This window comes from Chiloscyllium plagiosum, unplaced genomic scaffold, assembly GCF_037043375.1.
Source record: "Chiloscyllium plagiosum isolate Xiang-an unplaced genomic scaffold, Cpla_swu_hap1 HiC_scaffold_3, whole genome shotgun sequence".
In the NCBI taxonomy this organism is placed as follows: domain Eukaryota; kingdom Metazoa; phylum Chordata; class Chondrichthyes; order Orectolobiformes; family Hemiscylliidae; genus Chiloscyllium; species Chiloscyllium plagiosum.
Window position 1 is genome coordinate 167,116 of NW_028270141.1, and position 18,422 is coordinate 185,537.

The 18,422-nt window shown below is 43.5% G+C and overlaps 2 protein-coding genes across 6 annotated transcripts in view; one reads left to right on the forward strand and one right to left on the reverse strand.

The window, feature by feature from the left end:
• Window positions 1-7,006, reverse strand: part of hadhb (hydroxyacyl-CoA dehydrogenase trifunctional multienzyme complex subunit beta) — a 79,605-nt gene extending 72,599 nt beyond the window's left edge. The window contains exon 1 of one of the 5 annotated variants that reach the window (XM_043675785.2): window positions 6,878-7,006. The gene's annotated coding sequence lies outside the window, so the exon portion shown is untranslated. Of the gene's footprint in view, window positions 1-6,230; window positions 6,354-6,386; window positions 6,410-6,594; window positions 6,735-6,877 lie in introns of those variants that run through there. The other 4 variants (XM_043675776.2, XM_043675803.2, XM_043675794.2 and 1 more) reach the window with 4 other exon arrangements.
• LOC122540281 (trifunctional enzyme subunit alpha, mitochondrial) overlaps window positions 6,989-18,422 on the forward strand; it is a 132,650-nt gene continuing 121,216 nt past the window's right edge. Inside the window, exon 1 of the mRNA XM_043675762.2 lies at window positions 6,989-7,100. Coding sequence (XP_043531697.2) covers window positions 7,034-7,100 — 67 coding nt within the window. The 5' untranslated portion in view covers window positions 6,989-7,033. The remainder of the gene's footprint in view (window positions 7,101-18,422) is intronic.

The following is an 18,422-nucleotide window of genomic DNA, read 5'->3' on the forward strand; positions in this document are numbered from 1 at the left end:
TACTGCGACCCCTAGGACTCATAACGGCACACCAACCAACAGCCACGCTCAGACAACAACTCACCAGAACGAAGGACCCGATACCCAACATGAGCAAGACAAATGTAGTGTACAAAATACCATGCAAGGACTGCACTAAACACTATATAGGAAAAACAGGAAGACAGCTAACAATCCGCATACATGAACATCAACTAGCCACAAAACGACACGACCAGCTATCCTTAGTAGCCACACACGCAGACAACAAGCAACATGAATTCGACTGGGACAACACTACTATCATAGGGCAAGCCAGACAGAGAACAGCCAGGGAATTCCTAGAGGCATGGCATTCATCCACAAACTCCATCAACAAACACATCGACCTGGACCCAATATACCAACCACTACAGCGGACAGCTGAAACTGACAACCGGAAGCGGCAGGGACAGACCACTATTAACACCGGAGGAAACATCAAAGAAGCGCTTCGCAGGAGGCTCCCAAGCACTGATGATGTCGCCTAGCCAGGGGACGAAACGTTTGCAACAAAAACTTCCAGCTCGGCGAACATAACCACAACATAGAGTAGATAGCTAGACACTTTACTTTTCCTAGGGCAGAAATGGCTATCATGAGGGGGCACAATTTTAAGGTGATTGGAGGAAGGTTTAGGAGAGATGGCAGAGGTCGGTTCTTTACTCAGAGAGAGGTGGGGGCGTGGAATGCACTACCTGCAGTGATAGCAGAATCAGATACATGAGGGACATTTAAGCAACTCTTGGATCGGCACAAGAAAGTTAGTACATTGAAGAGGATGTAGGTTAGTCTGATCTCAGAGTAGGATAAAAGTCCGACACAATATTGAGAGCCAAAGGGCCTTTACTGTGCTGTACTGTTCTATGTTCTATTTCATGTTTATAGGAATGCAATTACAAATTATCTCCACCCAGTGATATACACAATATATGATTCCCAGTTGGAACATTAATTAATATATCACTTTCGACACTGACCAAATATATTTTTAATCATGCTGCAGGAATAGTGCATTACTGACAGAACCAAACTGTGAGGAAGATTTACATGGCAAATATACATTATATAAAAAGTTATTAATATAAAGTTACCAAACCAGCAACATAATTAAAATTGTCCTGTGAAAATAAAATAATGTTTTGCAATTTTTAATTTTTTTTTAAGATAAGTGTCTCGATTGTCTCAGATTATTAAGCACCTTGGCAATTGCAATGATCTCATGAGTAAAACATTTAGGAATAGTCATGTGATGCCCCACTGAATCTAAAACATATGGAAAAAACATTCATTATATGAAAACAAAGGGGAAAACAACTAGAAATTTCCAGTCATTGTGAAGAAATTGAGAGCCTGATAGTGATAGATTTTCCTGATCCTCGGATGCTGCCTGACCTGCTGTGCTTTTCCAGCACCACTCTGATCTAAACTCTGGTTTCCAGCATCTGCAGTCCTCACTTTTGCCTGAACATAGAACATAGAAAAGTACAGCACAGAACAGGACTCTTGGCCCACGATGTTGTGCCGAGGTTTAATCCTAATGCAAAACATAATAAACCTACGCACCCCTCAACTCACTGCTATCCATGGACATATCCAGCAGTCGCTTAAATGTCCCCAATGACTCTGCTTCCACCACCACAGCTGGCAACGCATTCCATGCATTCACTACTCTCTGCGTAAAGAACCTACCTCTAACGTCTCCTTTTTACCTTCCTCCTAATATCTTCAAATTATGACTTCTCGTAGCAGTCAATCCTGCCCTGGGGAAAAGCCTCTGGCTATTGACTCTAACTATTCCACTCATTATCTTGTATACCTTGATCAGGTCTCCTCACTTCCTCCTTCTCTCCAGAGAGAAACGTCCAAGCTTAGTCAACCTCTCTTCATAAGACAAGCCCTCCAGTCCAGGCAGCATCCTGGTAAACCTTCTTTGCACCCTCACCAAAGCTTCTGTATCTTTCCTATAGTAGGGCAACCAGAACTGGACACAATATTCCAAGTGTGGTCTCACCAGGGACTTGTAGAGCTGCAGCAAAACCTCGTGGCTCTTAAACTCGATGCCCCTGTTAAATGAAAGCCAAAATACCATATGCTTTCTTAACAACCCTATCCACTTGGGTGGCAACTTTGAGGCATCTATGCAATTGCACACACAGATCCCTCTGTTCCTCCATTCTGCCAAGAATCCTGTCTTTAATCCTATATTCAGCATTCAAGTTCGACTTTCCAAAATGCATCACTTCGCATTTATCCAGGTTGACCTCCATCTGCCATTTCTCAGCCCAGCTCTGCATCCTATGTCGCGCTACAGCCTGATATAGTCCTCGATACTATCGACAACACCTCCAACCTTTGTGTCATCTGCAAATTTACTAACCCACCCCTCAACCTCATCAAAGTCATTTATAAAAAATGCAAAGAGCAGAGGCCCAAGAACAGAGCCCTGCAGGACCCCTGTCAACACTGACCTCCAGGCAGAATACTTTCCATCTACAACCACTCTCTGCCTTCTGTCAGCCAACCAATTCTGAATCCAGATAGCCAAATCTCCCTGTATCCCATACTTCCTGACTTTATGAATGAGCCTACCATGGGAAACCTTAACAAGGGTTTCCTGAAGAAGGGCTCATGCCCAGAATGTCGATTCTCCTGCTTCTTGGATGCTCCCTGACCTGCTGCGCTTTTCCAGCAACATATTTTCAGCTCGAAACTTAACAAATGCCTTGCTCAAGTCCGCATACACCATATCCATTGCTCGATCTTCGTCGTCCTGTCTTGACACCTCAACAGAACTCAATAAGATCGATCGAAGCCTTTGAAGTTCTCAATATTCTCAATAACACATTGCATTCTGACATTCAGGCAGCAAGTTCACCCTTTGCAAAGAACAATAAAACAGAAAACCCCACAAAAACAAAAAAACCCAACTCATAACTAAATAGGAAACTGTTGGAGCCAATGTACAAAGGGTCAAAGTTACACTGGTTCATAATCCGAAAGCTTGTACTTCGAAATAAACCTGTTGGACTATAACCTGGTGTTGGGTGATTTTTAACCGGATTCTCTTGGTGAGATGATAAAATGAATTATAGAACATAGAATATTACAGCGCAGTACATGCACTTAGGCCCTCGATGTTGCTCCGACCTGAACAAATCTGAAGTCCATCTAACCTACGCTATTCCATTATCATCCATATGTTTATCCAATGACCATTTAAGTTGGGAAGTCTACTACTATTGCAGGCAGGGCGTTCTAAGCCCTTACTACTCTCGGAAGAAAGACACTACTTCTGACCTCTGTCCTATATCTAGCACCTCTCAATTTAAAGTTATGTCCCCTCGTTCTAGCCATCACCATCTGAGGAAAAAGGCTCTCACCGTCCAGGAGAAAGTGAGGACTGTAGATGCTGAAGATTAGAGTCAAGAGTGTGTTGCTGGGAAAGCATCAGGTCAGACAGCATCCGAGGTGCAGGAGAATCGATGTTTCGGGCATATTCTCATTCCTGATGAAGGGCTGATTGAAATAAATTGAATTTATTGTCACGTGTATGGAGGCACAGTGAAGAGCTGTTCTTGTGAGCAACACAGGCAGATCACAGAGTTAAGTAGCATAGATAAGTAAATAGTAGGTAAACAGTAGCAAAAACAAAAACACAGGTACAGGGGAATGTTAAGAACAGTATTCTTACAACAGTCAGGTAGAAACTGTTTCAAAACCAGCTGGTGGTGGTGTTCAGGCTTCTGTACCTTCTCCCCAATGGTAGAGGTTGTGGAAAAACATTGTCAGGGTGGGATGGATCTTTGAGAATGCTGGCAGCCTTTCCTTGACAGCGGGCCTGCAAGATGGATTCTATAGATAGGAGGATGGCCTTTGTGATTGTCCGGGGCGAATTCACCACTCTTTATAATCGTCTCCAATCTTGAATGGTATAGTTGCCATACCAGACAGTGATACATCCAGACGGAATGCTCTCGATGACACACCTATAAAAGTTGGCAAGGGTATTCACCATCACGCCAAATTTCCTCAGCTGCCTGAGGAAGAGACATTGTTGGGCCTTTGTAACCAGTGTGTCCACATGAAGAGTCCAAGAAAGCTTGTTGTGGATGACCACTCTCAGGAGCTTGACACTCTCCACTCGTTCCACCTCTGTGCTGTTAATGTGTAAGGGGGCATGAGTAACATCCCGCCAAAAGTCAATAATGAGTTCCTTGGTTTTGCCGGCATTGAGAGCTAGGTTGTTCTCAGTGCGCCATTTTTCCAGGTCTTCCACCTCCCTTCTGTAGTCTGTTTCATGCCATCTGAGATTTGATGAACTACGATGGTGTCATCAACAAACTGGTAAATGGCATTGGTCTGGTAATTGGCAACGCAGTTATGGGTATACAGTGAGTACATTAGGGGGCTGAGTACGCACCCCTGGATAGCTCGAGTGTTGAGTGTTAGTGAGGATGAAATATTGTCCACAATCTTCACTGATTGTGGCCTGTGGGTCTGGAAACTGAGGATCCAGTTGCAGAAAGTGGGGCTTAATCCGAGATCACTAAGTTTAGTAATCAGTCTTGAGGGGATAATAGTGTTGAATGCTGAACTGTAGTCAATGAGTAGGATTCTTACCTAACTGTTCTTGAGCGTTCTAGGAAGGCGTGAAGGGCAAGTGATATGGCATCTGACGTGGATCTGTTGGATAGGCAAATTGGAGTGGGTCATGCGGAGTGAGGAGGCTGGAGTTGATTAATGCTGTGACAAGCCTTTCAAAGCACTCCATGACCACCGAAGTTAGGGCCACTGAGTGGTAGTCATGGAGACATATTCCATGAGCCTTTTTAGGCACAGTGATGATGTTGTCCCTCTTGAAACAGGCAGGGACAGTAGCCTGCTTCAGGTACAGGTTGAAAATGTCTGAGAAGACCCCTGCAGTTGATTTGCCTATGCCGAATGCACGACCTGGTACTTCATCTGGTCCCATTACTTTCCTTGGATTCACACGAAGGAAAACTGATCTGACCTCTGACGCAGTGCCTGTTGGGATAGGTTCATCAGGACTTGTTGGAATAGGTATTACCCTTCCGCCAAGATTCTGCTCAAAGTGATTATAGAAGATGTTGAGACGATCTGGTAGGGATGTGTCATTGTCTGCTATCGTGCACTGTCTCTTTTTAGAACATGATGTCATTCAGTCCTTGCCATAGTTGCTGGGTGTCTGTCTGGATCAGTATTGGTCCTTGGCTGTATTAATGGCTCTGCAAAGGTCATACTTGTATTCCTTATATTTGAGTGGGTCTCCTGACCCGAAAGGTCGATTCTCCTACTCCTCGGATGCTGCCTGACCTGCTGTGCTTTCCCAGCAACACACCCTCGGCTCTCACTGTCCACCCTATTTAATCCTCTGATCACCTTGAATGTATCAATTAAGTCACCTCTTAACCTTCTTCTCTCCAATGAAAACAGACTCAAGTCCCTCAGCCGTTCCGCATAAGATCTTCCCTCCATATCAGGCAACATCCTGGTAAATCTCCTCTGAAACCTTTCCAATGCTTCGACATCCTTCCTATAATACAGTGACCAGAACTGTATGCAATCCTCCACTTTGTTTTGTGTAGCTGCAACATGACCTTCTGGCTCTGAAACTCAATCCGTCCACCAATAAAAGCTAACACACTGTACGCCTTCTCAACAACCCTATCAATCTGGGTGGCATCTTTCATGGATCTATGTACATAGACATGGACATACTACAGATCTCTCATCTCATCTCATCCACAATACCAAGAATCTTACCAATAGCCCGGTACTCTATAGTCCTGTTACTCCTTCCAAAGTGAATCACCTCACACTTTTCCACATTAAACTCCATTTGCCACCTCTCAGCCCAGCCCTGCAGCTTATCTATGTCCCGCTGAAATCTGCAACATCCTTCCTGCCATATCCACAACTTCACCGACCTTAGTGTCATCTGCAAATTTATTAACCCATCCTACTACGCCCTCATGCAGGTCATTTATAAAAATGACAAACAGCAGTGGTCCCAAAACAGATCTTTTTGGTACACCAGTACTAACTGAACTCCAGGACGAACATTTCCCATCAACCACCACCCCTCTGTCATCTCTGAACTCGCCAGTTTCTGATAAAAATCACTCGTTTACCCTCACCCCATACCTTCGTAAATTATGGAACAATGTAATTCATATGAACGTACTTACCACTGCCCTATTGATCAAATAGGAGAAAATTACAACACGTAATCAATTTTTAAAATTCTGGGTGAGAAAGTTGAATGCAACGCTTTCGTTTCATAGAATCGTAATTGTTATAAGACTCCGACAGTGACAAAAGGTTGACACATAACGTTCACTCACTGATGAAAGTATCAATACACTTGCTCAAAGGCACCCTTCAGGCCCAGTTTAACACAGTCACAGAGGCAGGGCCAGCAAACTGACGCAACAAGCAAAGTTTAAAAGACTTAAATTTGCAGCGTCGTTTGACGGCGCGGCCCTTCCTCCACATTGAGGAGGGGGACGCCTCTCCATGACAGCCCAGCCCACCTTCCCTCTCCTCACTCACCGACCGAACGCTGCCAGCCTCACTCTCCGTCCATAGACTGTTTCTCAACCGTCACCAACAGCTTCTCGCACTGTTTTTGAGCCGGGATTTCCACAACACACACCCGAACTCTGTACCTCCCTCTCCCGCTCCCCTGCCCGGACTCTGGGCCTCTCCTCCTGCTCCAGGCTCCGAGAAAGTTCGAGCCCAGTGGCGCCCAAGCCCCGCCTTGATCGCATTCCACACACGCCTGAACAAATGCTACCTCCAGCTAAAAAAACGATTAATGTAATAAATCTGTTACCAATTTGTAGTCGATAGAACCAGGTGTTTTTTGTTGTCGGCAGTAGGTATTTTGCTCAGGCAGGATGAGGGTTACCCCTGGCCGTCGATAAGCCTGCGGCTGGGAGGGGCGTGGTCCTGATTGAGGGCGGCTCTTTGGCTGGAGCTGTGAGTGGAAATGGCGGTGTTTCGGGCGAAGGGTATCATGAAGCGGTTTTTGCTGTTTAAGCAGTTCTGTTATTCAGGTACTTCGTTGTAAAATATTTCTTGGTGTTAATTTCAAACTTCCGGTGGCGGGAAATAAATAACTTTCTGTTCTAAGAGATATTCGACCTACTGTTGTGTAACTTTTTGGTAACTAAGTTAGTGGTTTCTAGAAACAGGCCCGTTCGCTGCTGGTGATGTACGCTTTGTGCCACCTAATTCACTTCACGTCGTCTAGATAGTGAATAGTATTGTTAGCAAGGAGTCTGGAATAAAAATACACACACGCACATACGTTTAATAATCCATGTGGCTAAATTACTTCCGTAAGGTAAACCCTCAAATAAAAATAAACGCTAAATATTTTGATTTAGACTAAACCTGATTGTTGTCAGCCATAAAAGTAAACATTTATGGTACTAAAAATAAACTGTTGGAAAGACTCAATAAATATGGTAGTAGTTGTCGAGAGAGATCAGAGTTAAAATTTCTAACCTCGTATGACTTTGGAATCCACTTATGGTATGTGTCTTAAAGGAATGAGTCTTATTTTGTTTTCATCTCTCGTGTTCCATTTAGTCAAGGCGTGCTTCGTACTAAGCAGACAGACGGCCCAAAGTGGGGGATGAATATTTCTTTGTATGTTCTTAGAGACTATATCTCTGTAGAATTAATGTACATGCAGGATGAAATATACAGTTTTCAATGCCACCTGAGAACAAGTTTAATTGTTGGGTTAGTTCCATTAGTGCTTAAAAATGTGTTGCTGGAAAAGCGCAGCAGGTCAGGCAGCATCCAAGGAGAAGGTATAAGCCTGAAACGTTGATTCTTCTTCTCCTTGGATGCTGTCTGACCTGCTGCGCTTTTCCAGCAATACATTTTTAAGCTCTGATCTCCAGCATCGTGGGCGGCACGGTGGCACAGTGGTTAGCACTGCTGCCTCGCAGCGCCAGAGACCCGGGTTCAATTCCCGCCTCAGGCGACTGAGTGTGTGGAGTTTGCACGTTCTCCCCGTGTCTGCGTGGATTTCCTCCGGGTGCTCCGGTTTCCTCCCACAGTCCAAAGATGTGCAGGTCAGGTGAATTGGCCATGCTAAATTGCCCGTAGTGTTAGGTAAGGGGTAAATGTAGGGATATGGGTGGGTTACGCTTCGGCGGGTCGGTGTGGACTTGTTGGGCCGAAGGGCCTGTTTCCACACTGTAAAGTAATCTAAAGTAAAGTAATCTAATCTAAAGCATCTGCAGTCCTCACTTTCTCTTAGTTCCATTAGTAGCAACATTTGAGTCAGAAAGTTCTGGATTCAAACACTGATCAAATAATGTCCAAAATGAATGAATAACTCACTTTTGACATGCATTATTTATGAATTAGATCTGAAATTAAAGACTTGCCTGGTTCATTTGGATGTTACAGCCATATTTGAAAAGAGTAAGAACTATTCTCCACCTTTTGCTGACCTTGGATTTCAGGATGATTTTTTTCTCAGGGCTGTGAGTTCCTGTCTTGGGTTGTTATGGACTGTACAAGCCAATCTCAACCTGCAGATCTGTGAGCACATAGGACAGGATGCTCGACAAGGTTCCCCATGGGAGATTCATTAGCAAGGTTAGATCTCATGGAATACAGGGAGAACTAGCCATTTGGATACAGAACTGGCTCAAAGGTAGAAGACAGAGGGTGATGGTGGAGGGTTGTTTTTCAGACTGGAAGCTTGTGACCAGTGGAGTACCATAAGGATCGGTGCTGGGCCCTCTACATTTTGTCATTTACATAAATGATTTGGATGTGAGCATAAGAGGTACAGTTAGTAAGTTTGCAGATGAAAGCAAAACTGGAGGTGTAGTGGACAGCGAAGAGGGTTACCTCAGATTACAACAGGATCTCGACCAGATGGGTCAATGGGTTGAGAAGTGGCAGATGGAGTTTAATTCAGATAAATGCGCGATGCTGCATTTTGGGAATCTTAGCAGAAACTTATACACTTAATGGTAAGCTCCTAGAGAATGTTGCTGAACAAAGAGACCTTGGAGTGCAGGTTCATAGCTCCTTGAAAGTGGAGTCACAGGTAGATAGGATAGTGAAGAAGGCGTTTGGTATGCTTTCCTTTATTGGTCAGAGTATTGAGTACAGGAGTTGGGAGGTCATGTTGCGGCTGTACAGGACATTGGTTAGGCCACTGTTGGAATATTGCATGCAATTCTGGTCTCCTTCCTATCAGAAAGATGTTGTGAAACTTGAAAGGGTTCAGAAAAGATTCACAAGGATGCTGCCAGGGTTGGAGGATCTGAGCGACAGGGAGAGGCTGAACAGGCTGTTTTCCCTGGAGCGTCGGAAGCTGAGGAGTGACCTTGTAGAGGTTTACAAAATTATGAGGGGCATGGATAGGATAAATGGACAGTCTTTTCTTTGAGGTCAGGGCATCCAGAACTAGATGGCATAGGTTTAGGGTGAGAGGGGAAAGATATAAAAGAGACCTAAGGGGCAACTTTTTCACACAGAGGGTGATACGTGTCTGGAATGAGCTGCCACAGGATATGGTGGAGACTGGTACAGTTGTAACATTTAAGGGGCATTTGGATGGATATTTGAATAGGAAGGGTTTGGAGGGATATGGGCCACGTGCTGGCAGATGGGACTAGATTGGGTTGGGATGTCTGGTCGGCATGGGCGGGTTGGACCGAAGGGTCTGTTTCCATGCTGTACATCTCTATGACTCTAAGTGTTGAAATTGGGAATGTAGGAACTGCTTCTGTTTTTCTTCTTTTCTAACACAGTGGTACCTCTGGAGCTTGATGGACAAGCTGCCATTTTGACTGATTAGTGGCAAGCTCCTGTCATTTTAACTTGGAGTGTTGCCACACTTGATGGAGAGTTTGAGTAAATTGTAGCATTTTTTATTCTCCCCACAATGCTAGCCATCTAAGAATTGAGAGAGCAGGAGCTGCGGAGGAAGGTGCTTTTCAGTCATCCCAACGTGCTGTCTGGTCCATTATACTTTGATTTTTGAATAAGTTTTGTCAGAATGTTTCAAGTAGGATCCTCATGTTTGTTCGCTGTTTTCACACTTGAATCCAGAGTATAATGGTGGTATTGCTGATGGAATTTTTAAAAATATTATGTGTTGCTCATATAAATACGGGTGGCACAGTGGCTCAGTGGTTAGCACTGCTGCCTCACATTGCCAAGGATCTGGGTTCAATTCCAGCCTCTGGCAACTGTCTGTGTGGAGTTTGCACATTCTTCCCGTGTTTGCGTGGGTTTCCTCTGGGTGCTCCAGTTTCCTCTCATAAGCCTAAGATGTGCATATCAGGTGAATTGGCATAGTGTTAGGTACATTAGTCAGGGTAAAAATGTTGGAGATCTGAATGAAAAACAGAAGTGCTGGAGAAATGATCCCTTTAGCTGCATATGTTGAGAGCTAAACAGATTCAAGACTGGTTGTGTGTCTTCTATACAGAATTGATGAGATGAGTGGTTTATGAGTGTGCTGTGGAGTGAGCAACAACATTATACTCATCTGGACATCATAGGTCCTGTATGTCTATGGTGGTGAGTTTAATCTTGGCACACTGGCAGATGAGGTTAAAGAGTTTTCATTTCAGTGGTATTTAATGCTCACACCAGAAATGTTCTCAAGGGTTGTAAATCTCTGAAACTCTTGCTGAAAATGTTGTGGAAGCAGAATCTTTGGATATGTTTGATGGAGAGGTGGGATATACTCATGGTAAGCGAAGATTGAAAAGTTATTAGAGGTTGGTGGCAATGTAGAGTTGAGGTTACAGTTAGATCAGTCATGATATAACTAAATGGTAGAGTAGGCTGGAGGGGCTGAAAGACTTAGTCCTGCTCCTTGTTTTGAAACATTTCTGATATTGTTCTTAACCGTTTTCATGAATTTATTTGGGAACAAGGCCCACATCAGAGGTTCCTCTGGAAGGTTTAAAGCCACACTCTGTTTCTGAAATCCATGATTTGGGAGGTGCTGGTGTGGGACTGCGGTGGGCAAAATTAAAAATCTCACAACATCAGGTTATAATCCAACAGGTTTATTTGTAAGTACAAGCTTTCGGAGTGCGGTTCTTTTACCAGGTAGCGAGAGGGGCAGGATCATAGAATTCTGTGTCCTATGATCCTGCCCTACTAACTACCTAACTAAGGGCCAGTGCTCCGGAAAGCTTATACTTGCAAATAAACCTGTTGGGTTATAACTTGGTATTGTGATTTTTTTTTGTTTCTGGGATGTCCTGAAGAGGATCGTTCAATCAGAAATGTTGCTGCCCAGAAGTGCCTCTGGCCCAACAGAAGTGTTCCACAACATTGCATCTGTCACCTGGTGTGCAGATTCTTGATTAGAGTTTAGCCAGATTCATAGCCCTGTAACTGTTGCCAGTTGCATAGATTTTGCCATTATATATTCAGCATAATGCTTCACTCAATCTGTCACACTTATTTCCTTTAAAATGTGAATTGGCTAGAAAATCTGAAAATTGTCTTGACTTTGTATTTAAAAGTCCTAGATTTTAATCAAACATATATACAACTCTTGTGATCAGATTTAGTACTGAAAAAGTTTTGTCTATTTGTGATCTGGTTACTTTTTATTGTAGACCATTGACTGAGGATTTTGTGATAGATTATACTTCAAAGTAGTTTCGTAAAGGGCGAAGTCCTAAAATATGTAAATTATTCACTCATGGTGAAGCCTTTGGAATTACTCCTGTGTGATCAGACAACTGAGTACAATGTCACAGAAATTTACAATAAGGATATAAGAGTAAAATAGTATTCTAATATTTAGCATGAATACTTGTATCAATGGTATATCAATGTTAAATATTTCCAGAAACAAATGAGGTTTTAAAACATGAGGGGATCTGGTGAATGCCGTTTTGTTCTGCTTTGGAGTGCAGTTCTTTGCATTTGTTTGTGGATTGTCGCAATCTGCAGGATACACCATTATGTTGAGTGCAGTAATCTTTTTAAAATATAGTTCCTGTGCATGGCCAAATCTTTTCAGTATGTGATATCTTTAAATTTTACAGTGGCTGTGCTTGCACTAGCATCAGCATAGAATAAGGCCCGCATGGAAGCCCTGGACTGTTACTTGGCTGCAACTTGTGCAGCTTAGAAAAACATTGGTTTAATGCTTCTCTTTTAGCCCAGTTTAAAAAATATGGTCATAAGTTCAAAATTAATGTATGACGACATTATTAGAGCTTTCGAGGAAGTCTCAACAAGAGTGGATGGGGGAAGCAGCAGATATATTGTATTTGGACTTCTAAAAGTTATTCGACAAGGTAGCTCACAAAAGATTAAGTTTTAGATAAAAGCCCATGGTATCAAAGATAACATTTTGGCATGGATTAGCTAATGGACAGGGAGCAGCAAATGAAGATAAGAGGTTCTTTTTCAGGTTGGGGACTTGTAATCACATCGTATCCAGGCGAGCTAGCCATTTGGGTACAAAATTGGTAGGAGACAGAGGATGGTGGTAAAGGGTTGTTTTACCCAAGAACGGTTGGTGCGGGCAGAATTGAGAAAAGTCAGTTTTTGTTTGTTTATTTGGTTTTCTTTTTCCAGAGTCACTGGAATTTAATTTTTTGGCTCAAAAGGCAGGAAAGCCTTTTTTACTTTGCTGTTTTGAAAGAATATAACGAGCTGGGCTTAACCTGGTGCTGCTGTCATCCCAGGGAGGGAATGGGGGTTGACCTTTCTGTTTAAAAGAGTGGAGGATTGTTGTTATGGCTGGAGCTTATAACCAGCGGTGTGTAGCAAGAATCTGTGCTGGGTCCACTGCTTTTGATCACTTATGTAAATGATTTGGATGTGAATATGGAAAGAATGTTTAGTAAGTTTTCAGATGACACCAAAATTGGTGTTATGGGCAGTAAATAAGATTATCTCAGTGTAAACAGGACCTTGATCAGATGCGCCGATGAGCTGAGGATTGGCAGATGTCGTTTAATTTTGATAAATGTCAAGTGTTGCTTATTGGTAAGGCAAATCACCACAGGACTTTGATCGACTTAATGACCAGGTCCTGGGAAGTGTTGCCTAACACAGAACTTAGGGTGTAGGTTCATAGTTCCTTGAAGGTGGAATCATAGGTACACAGTAGCAAAGAAGGCATTTGGTACACTTGCTTTTATTGGTCAATGCACTGAATTTAGGAATTGGGATGTCACGTTGCGGCTGTACAGGACATCGGTTAGGCTACTATTGCAATAATGTGTTCAGTTCTGGTCTCCCTGTTAGAGGAAAGATGTTAAACTCGAAAGGGTGCAGAAAAGATTTGGAAGGATGCTGATGGAGTTGAAGGGTTTGAGCTAGAGCGAGAGGCTGAATAGGCTGGGACTATTTTCCCTCAAGCATTGGAGGCTGAGGGGTGACCATATAGAGGTTTATAAAATCATGAGGCGCATGGATAGGGTGAATACCTCAAGTCCTTTTCCCAGGGTAGGAAGTGGCATTGGAAAGGCATAGCAGGTCAGACAGCATCCGAGGATGCTGCCTGACCTGCTGTGCTTTTCCAGCACCAGTCTCATCTCGACTCTGGTTTCCAGCATCTGCAGTCCTTGTTTTTACTTAGAGGGGTATGGTCCAATTGCAGGCAAATAGGTCGAGATTAATTTAGGAATCTGGTTGCATGGATGAGTTGGACTGAAGGGATTGTTTTTGTGCTGTACATCTCTATGACTCTAACCATTGGGATTCCACGGAAATCGGTACTAAGATTGCAACTGTTTACAATATATGTTAATGACTTGGGGGAAGAAAGCAAATATACTGCAGTCAGATTTTTATATGACACAAAATTAGGTGGAAAGGTAAATTTGTGAGAGAGATGCAGACAATTAAGAGAGCGATATTGATAGGTTAACATAGAGCAGTGATACACAGTAAGGCCCTTCGGCCCTCTATGTTGTGCTGGCTTTTTATCCTACTCTAAGATCAGATGAATCCACATACCCTTCATTGTGCGAACTTGCATGTGCCAATCCAAGAGTCGCTTAAATGTCCTTGATGTATGTGACGCTACTATTACTGCTGTCAGTGCATTCCACCGACCGACCACTCTGAGTAAAGAACCTACCTCTGTCATCGCCCCTAAACCTTCCTCCAACTACCTTAAAATTATGCCTCCTTGTGATCGACATTTCCGCCAAGTGGGCAAAAGCTTTGCAAGTGGAGTCTCCTGTGGGGAAGTTCATTTTGGAAGGGAGAACAAAAAGAACAATTACTTCAACAGAGAGAAAACTGCAGCACAAAGAGACTTGTGTGTACTTGTGCATGAGATGCAAAGCTAGCGCACAGGTGCAGCAGGTAATCGGGAAGACTAATGGAATGTTGGCCTGTATTTCAAGGGAGTTGGTGTATAAGAACTGAAGTCTAATGTAACTGCAAGATGCTGGTGGGATGACATTAGGTGTATTGTGGGCAGTTTTGGTCCTCTTAATCAAGGGAAGATATTACTGCATTGTAGGTTGTTCAGCGAAGGTTCACCAGGTTGAAACCCGATTTATAAGAGAAATTTTCAAATGAATAAAGTTTACATGGGTTGGGAGTCTTATCATTTGAATTTAGAAGCATGAGAGGTGATCTTATTGCAATGCATAGAATTCTAAAGGAACTTGACAGGGTGAATACTGAAGATGTTTCTACTCTTAGGAGAGTCCAGGATGAGAGGGCATAGTCTCAGATTTAATGGGTGCTAATTTCTGACTGAAACAAGGAGGAAATTTTTCTTTCAGAATTGACAGTCTTTGGAACAGAGAGGTGTGGGGTCAGAGACCTTGTGTACATTTAGCCCTCGGGTAGATTCTTGATCAATAGGGGAATCCAGCTTTATGGGGAATGGGCAGGAGTATGAATGTGAGGAGAGTCGGCTTAGCCATGATCATATTGAGTGGTTCAAGGGGCTGAATGGTCTACTCTCGTTCTTATGGTGTTGTTTCCATGATCTTGATAGCTAATGTAAACTGGTACTTCAGTAGAATTTGGGCAAGATTGCCTTGTTAGAGAATTATTAAATTGAGGTCTTGCCGCCTTGTTCAGGCGAATGTGAACAGTGTTCTTACTTTAATTGAGGAAGACCAGGGAGTTTTTCTGTTGTTCTTGTCGATTTTAATCAACTTTGCAACACCACCAAAAGAGTTAATTGTTTAATGTGTGCATAATGTCAATTGCCTAAACAACAAGGGATTATTTTTTAAAAGACAACTTATTCATAAACCCTTTCATACAATTAAATGCCCCGACATATATTGCAGGAGAATGGTGAAACAAAACATGACTCCAAGTCAAATTGGAGGAGAAAGTGAGGACTGCAGATGCTGGAGATCAGAGCTGAAAATATGTTGCTGGAAAAGCACAGCAGGTCAGGCAGCATTCAAGGAGCAGGAGAATCGACGTTTCGGGCATGAGCCCTTCTTCAGGATTCCTGACCTGCTGCGCTTTTCCAGCAACACATTTTCAGCTCCAAGTCAAATTGGGAGATGTGATCAGATGACCAAAAGCTTTGTCAGTGGGGTGGATGGGTTTTAATGAGCACCTTTAAAGAAGGGAAGTGCATAAGAGGGGTGAAGAAGAAAGCTATTCCCGAAGTTGAAGCAAGACCTTAACGGGGTGGACTCAGGATTAGTTTCAGATGGTTGTGGGGCTGGAAAGGATTAAGGAGAGGTGATATGAAGCCACAGAGGGCTTTGAAAACTAGCGTAAGACTTTTAAAATCAGTTATTTTATTGACCATGAGACAACTTAGATAATCAGTTATTGACTGTGAAAGGTTTTGGGTTTCTTGAGAACATGCACATGAAAGGCTCTGTTCCTTTTTGGTCTTTCTCTTTCTTTAACCATGCTTTTGCTTTTGATTCAGATGTGTTTGACCACAGTAAATTATGTCTTCCCAGTTCAAGCTCTGGCAACGAGCCAGGACAGGTGTTAGATCTCGCAGTCGGAGAGCACTTTGGTGACAGTGATCACAACTGCCTCACATTTAACATAGCCTCAGACAGGGAAAGGAGCAGTTACTGAGGGAAGATATTTAATTGGGGAAAAGGAAATTATGATGCTATCAGACAGGAGCTGGGAAGTACAGACTGGGAGCAAATGTTCCACAGAGGGCACAGCAGACATGTGGAGACTATTTAAGGAGCAGTTGTTGCGAGTGTTCCTCTGAGACAAATAAGAAGGGGTAAAATTTAAGGAACCTTGGATGACAAGAACTTTCTCTCTTCTCGTCAAAAGGAAGAAGGCAGCGTACATAAGGTGGAAGAAGCAAGGATCTACCACAACTTTAGAAGATTACAGGCTTGCTAGAAAGAAGCTCAAAAGTGGACTGAGGAAAGCAAGGAGGGGGCACGAAAAAGGCTTGGCAAGAAGGATTAGGGAGAACCTAAAGGCATTTTACTCAAACGTGAGGAATAAGCGAATGGTCAGGGAGAAGGTAGGGCCGATCCGGGATAGCGGAGGGAACTTGTGCATGGAGGTCTTGTACTTTGGAAAAAAGAATACAAGCATGGACTACTTTCTAAACGGTGAGAAAATTCGTAAAGCCAAAGTACAGAGGGATCTGGGAGTGCTAGTTGAGGATTCTCTAAAGGTAAACATGCAGGTTGAGTCCGTGATTAAGAAAGCGAATGCAATGTTGTCATTTATCTCAAGAGGGTTGGAATATAAAAGCACCGTTGTGCTACGGAGACTTTATAAAGTTAGGCCCCATTTGGAGTACTGTGTCCAGCTTTGGTCCCCACACCTCAGAAAGGACATACTGGCACTGGAGCGAGTTCGGTGGAGATTCACACGGATGATCCATGGAATGGTAGGTCTAACATACGAGGAACGGCTGAGGATCCTGTATTCATTGGAGTTTAGAAGATTAAGGGGAGATCTAATAGAAACTTACAAGATAACACATGGCTTGGAGAGGGTGGACGCTAGGAAATTGTTTCCGTTAGGCGAGGAGACTAGGACCCGTGGACACAGTCTTAGAATTAGAGGGGGTAAATTCAGAACAGAAATGCGGGGACGTTTCTTCAGCCAGAGAGTGGTGGGCTTGTGGAATTCATTGCCGCAGAGTGCAGTGGAGGCTGGGACGCTAAATGTCTTCAAGGCAGAAATTGATAAATTCTTTGTCACAAGGAATTAAGGGCTACGGGGAGAATGCGGGTAAGTGGAGTTGAAATGCCCATCAGCTATGATTGAATAGCGGAGTGGACTCGATGGGCCGAATGGCCTTACTTCCGCTCCTATGTCTTATGGTCTTATGGAGTCTGAGCAGATAGGGGAATCCCTAAATGAGTTTTTTGCTTTGGTTTTCACCAAGGAAAGGGAGCTTGTTGTAAATAAAAACTTTGAGGAGCTGGGACACAGTCTTGACCAGATCAAGATTGATGAAGTTGATGTGCTGGAAACTTTGGCAAGCATTAAGGTTGATAAGTCCCCAGGGCCAGACCAGATTTATCCTAGGCTGCTCCAGGAAGTGAGAAAGGAGGTTGCTAAGCCGCTGGCGAGGATATTTGCCTCCTCACTTTCCACAAGAATCGTACCGGAGGATTGGAAGGAAGCCAATGTTGTTGCTCTTTTCAAGAAGGTAATAGGGAAATCCCTGGCAATTACAGACCAGTCAGTCTTACGTCTGTGGTCAGCAAAGTTTTGGAAATAATTGAGGGATAGGATTTATGACTATCTGGCAAAGCATAATGTGATTAAAGGCAGTCAGCATGGCTTTCTGAGGGGCAGGTCATGCCTCTCAAATCTTACTGAGCTCTTCAAGGAGGTGTCAAGACAGGTCGACAGTCAAGCAGTGGATGTGGTGTATGTGGACTTCAGCAAGGCTTTTGATAGGGTTTCCCATGGTAGGCTCATTCATAAAGTCAGGAAGTATGGGATACAGGGAGATTTGGCTATCTGGATTCCGAATTGGTTGGCTGACAGAAGGCAGAGAGTGGTTGTAGATGGAAAGTATTCTGCCTGGAGGTCAGTGTTGACAGGGGACCTGCAGGGCTCTGTTCTTGGGCCTCTGCTCTTTGCATTTTTTATAAATGACTTTGATGAGGTTGAGGGGTGGGTTAGTAAATTTGCAGATGACACAAAGGTTGGAGGTGTCGACGATAGTATAGAGGGAGAGGGCAACTGTAGGCTGCAGCGTGACATAGATAGGATGCAGAGTTGGGCTGAGAAATGGCAGTTGGAGTTCAACCTGGATCAATGTGAAGTGATGCATTTTGGAAGGTCGAACTCGAATGCTGAATATAGGATTAAAGACAGGATTCTTGGCAGTGTGGAGGAACAGAGGCTTTTGGAGAGGGTGCAAAGAAGGTTTACCAGGATGCTGCCTGGACTGGAGGACTTGCCTTATGAAG